The sequence below is a fragment of the Protobothrops mucrosquamatus genome, unplaced genomic scaffold (genome assembly GCF_001527695.2).
Source record: "Protobothrops mucrosquamatus isolate PMUCROS unplaced genomic scaffold, P.Mucros_1.0 scaffold7206, whole genome shotgun sequence".
Classification (NCBI taxonomy): Eukaryota; Metazoa; Chordata; class Lepidosauria; order Squamata; family Viperidae; genus Protobothrops; species Protobothrops mucrosquamatus.
The window spans coordinates 9,974-12,627 of NW_015393011.1; the positions used below are offsets into that span (position 1 = coordinate 9,974).

General features: G+C 40.2%; 1 protein-coding gene across 1 annotated transcript in view; it reads right to left on the reverse strand.

Moving 5' to 3' along the window:
- The window catches only part of LOC107300480 (gastricsin-like), a gene marked incomplete at its 3' end in the record, with an annotated part of 17,278 nt that overhangs the window by 9,478 nt on the left and 5,146 nt on the right, over positions 1–2,654 (reverse strand). Inside the window, exons 6-9 of the mRNA XM_015829807.1 lie at positions 2,104–2,226; positions 1,371–1,518; positions 712–810; positions 3–64 (exon numbers count right to left, since the gene is read on the reverse strand). Of these exons, the coding sequence (XP_015685293.1) occupies positions 3–64; positions 712–810; positions 1,371–1,518; positions 2,104–2,226 (432 nt within the window). The remainder of the gene's footprint in view (positions 1–2; positions 65–711; positions 811–1,370; positions 1,519–2,103; positions 2,227–2,654) is intronic.

Below are 2,654 nucleotides of genomic sequence, written 5' to 3' on the forward strand. Positions count from 1 at the left end.
GTTGTCCATTCTGGGATGGCAGGTAAGTAGGCATTATGCCAATCTGGCAATTGTTATTAGAATACTATTGAGGAAAAGACATAGACTGCATTAAAACTCTTGGGCTAAGGCATTTTTCTCAAAATATCAGAAATAACCTGAGACAGTTAACTTGCGAAAGCAAAGTTTAACTTTCAGTATTCAAACTCTCTACAGTTGTAATCACATATAACACTCTGCAAGATTTTTAACCACAAAACTATACACTACTCTATAACTCCATTTTAAAGAACACATTTTTAGGCCTGCTCAGTTCATTATTACTCAATTCCCTACAGGAAAAGTATGATCTAAATCACAAGTATTGTTGGTTTCAATACATGGACCACCAGGAAACAAATTGTTCGCTTCAATTACCCAAGCCTCTCAAATATTTATTTTATTAATGGCATCATACTTTACACCATACTGCACCTTCTGATGCCCCATATCTAGGTAATGTTTTTTTATATAATATCTTGTCAACTTTTTTAGCTCTTTTCTTCACCTTTCCCATCAGAACATGTCAAAGTCACGCTCTCTGCTTTTCCATGGAACAGCGAGGAGAATGAAACGACATGAAGAGATACCGTGTGCTATGTCTTTCAATAGAGCAGTTGTAAATGGCTGACACAAGGTAATTACAGATACCTAAGACCAACGTGAAAACAGCTGTTGAAAAGAATGACCTACCGGAAGGACATAGGCAGATGGACTCAGGGGGAAATAATTTCCATTGATGACAAATGTGATAGTGGGCATGTATTGAACGTTATTGCAGCTAACCACATACTATAGAATAGGAAAGAAAATAAAGAGAAAATGTGCAAAAACCATAAGTACAATATTCTAAGGGATAAACTAGACAGTAAATAAGTAAATTACATAGCATTCTGCTCCCCTTCTCACCTTTTTACTTTCCTGTAAAAGCACACTGGCTTAATTCATTATCAAGATGCATTAGAAGGGAAAACTCTATTTCTTACTTTAGCCTTCTTAAGAAAAAGCCAACTCTTCTCTATACTGGTTGATGGGTGGGAGTTGAACCTCCACTGGCATCTTGTTTGGTTCAGTTTACTTTGACAAAAGCTAAATGAAGAACTAGCAACTAGGGTGGGTCCTGCCAGAGAGCTGTACATTTTCTCCCTCCTCCCACCCTACCTCACAATTCCTGTTGCCGAGATAAATGAAATGAGTATTAAGGGAGTCGGTTTCTCCATCATCTGGTATTGGATACATTTGGGAAATATTTTCATGCCCACAATAAGAGTATCCCAGGTATCTTGCGGAAATTAAGGACTGCCAGTTTCGCTCAGATTTTTTCGACCCTGCACATAGCAATTTTTCCCTACCGCGCCATTGTTGTTTTGTTGAGCTCCAATGTTCTGCATCAGCTCTTGAAAGAACTGCCCAGGAACAGTGAGTAGTGATGTTCCGGTATCCACAATCCCCTGGCAGCCCTGACTGCACCAGTTGGTGCCTTGGTTGTTAACCAGGAATCTACAGAAAGAAAGTCCAGAGATACCCGCTGTTATATTGTTCTTGCACACTTAGTCAAAAGATACCCAGTAGCATCACTGAAACGGGAGCAGCTGTGGTCATTTTAATATAAAATCAGCTTGTTGTTTTGCCCAGGACCACCAGAGTCTGGGGGGGGGGTTTCCAAAGAGGGAAAAAAGTGGATTGTCCCAGAAATAAAAGCAAGCTGGAAAACCATATTTGTAGAGTACAAAATTAATGACTACTGACCAGCTGCTACTAGTAGAATCAGAGATGCCTTGGTACAGGAAGCAAGGGATTCCCCCCAAGATTAAGTGGAGCCAAAATAAAGAAGAGAATGAGGAGGGGATAACAATGAAATCATATTACATTCAATTGAATACCTCTCCATTTAATACTTTGCCTTCTGTCATATTAAAATCTACCAATTGCAACATTCTGAATGGCTCTGGGGCCCCATTGGTGTCCCTTGACCTAGGAATTTCAAAATCCATCTCCGAGGGATCATTCCTCATGTAAGGCTTAAGCTTCTGTTTCTTTTCCATCAGGCTCTTCGGTAAATATTACAACTGAAAACAACCTTACCCATCAATCGCGATTTGCCAATACAAGTCTTGGGTGACTGGAGTCCAGTAAATCTGACCATTGTAGAGATTGGAATCGACTCCTCCGAATATAAGTGAACCACCATTCTGGGAGCTTGGCTGCCTAATAAGATCAATGGAGAAAGCCAGAAGGACAATCTTGTTGAGATATATTGCTGGTTCATACCAATGTTTCCATTTTAGCTGACTAAAGGACCTGTGTATGAGGGCCTTTTCACTGGGAAATAATATCCTCCTTGAAGAGCTGCCTTAAGCCAAAGGAGATATGATGCAACCCTAGAAATAGAAGGGGCCGTTTAGGCCATCTAGTCTCACTAAGGGCTGGAATTCAGTTTAAACCAGGATTTTTCAAACTTGGCAATTTATGTTGGGAAGACTTCAGCTCCCAGAATTCCTTAGCTAGCATGCTGGAAGCTGAAATCATCCATCTTAAAGTTACCAGGTGTGAAAAAACATTGGTTTAAACCAGCCATGGATGGTCACTCACAATGCTCTTCTCTAACAAATCTGTTGAAGAGGAGCCCAGCACCT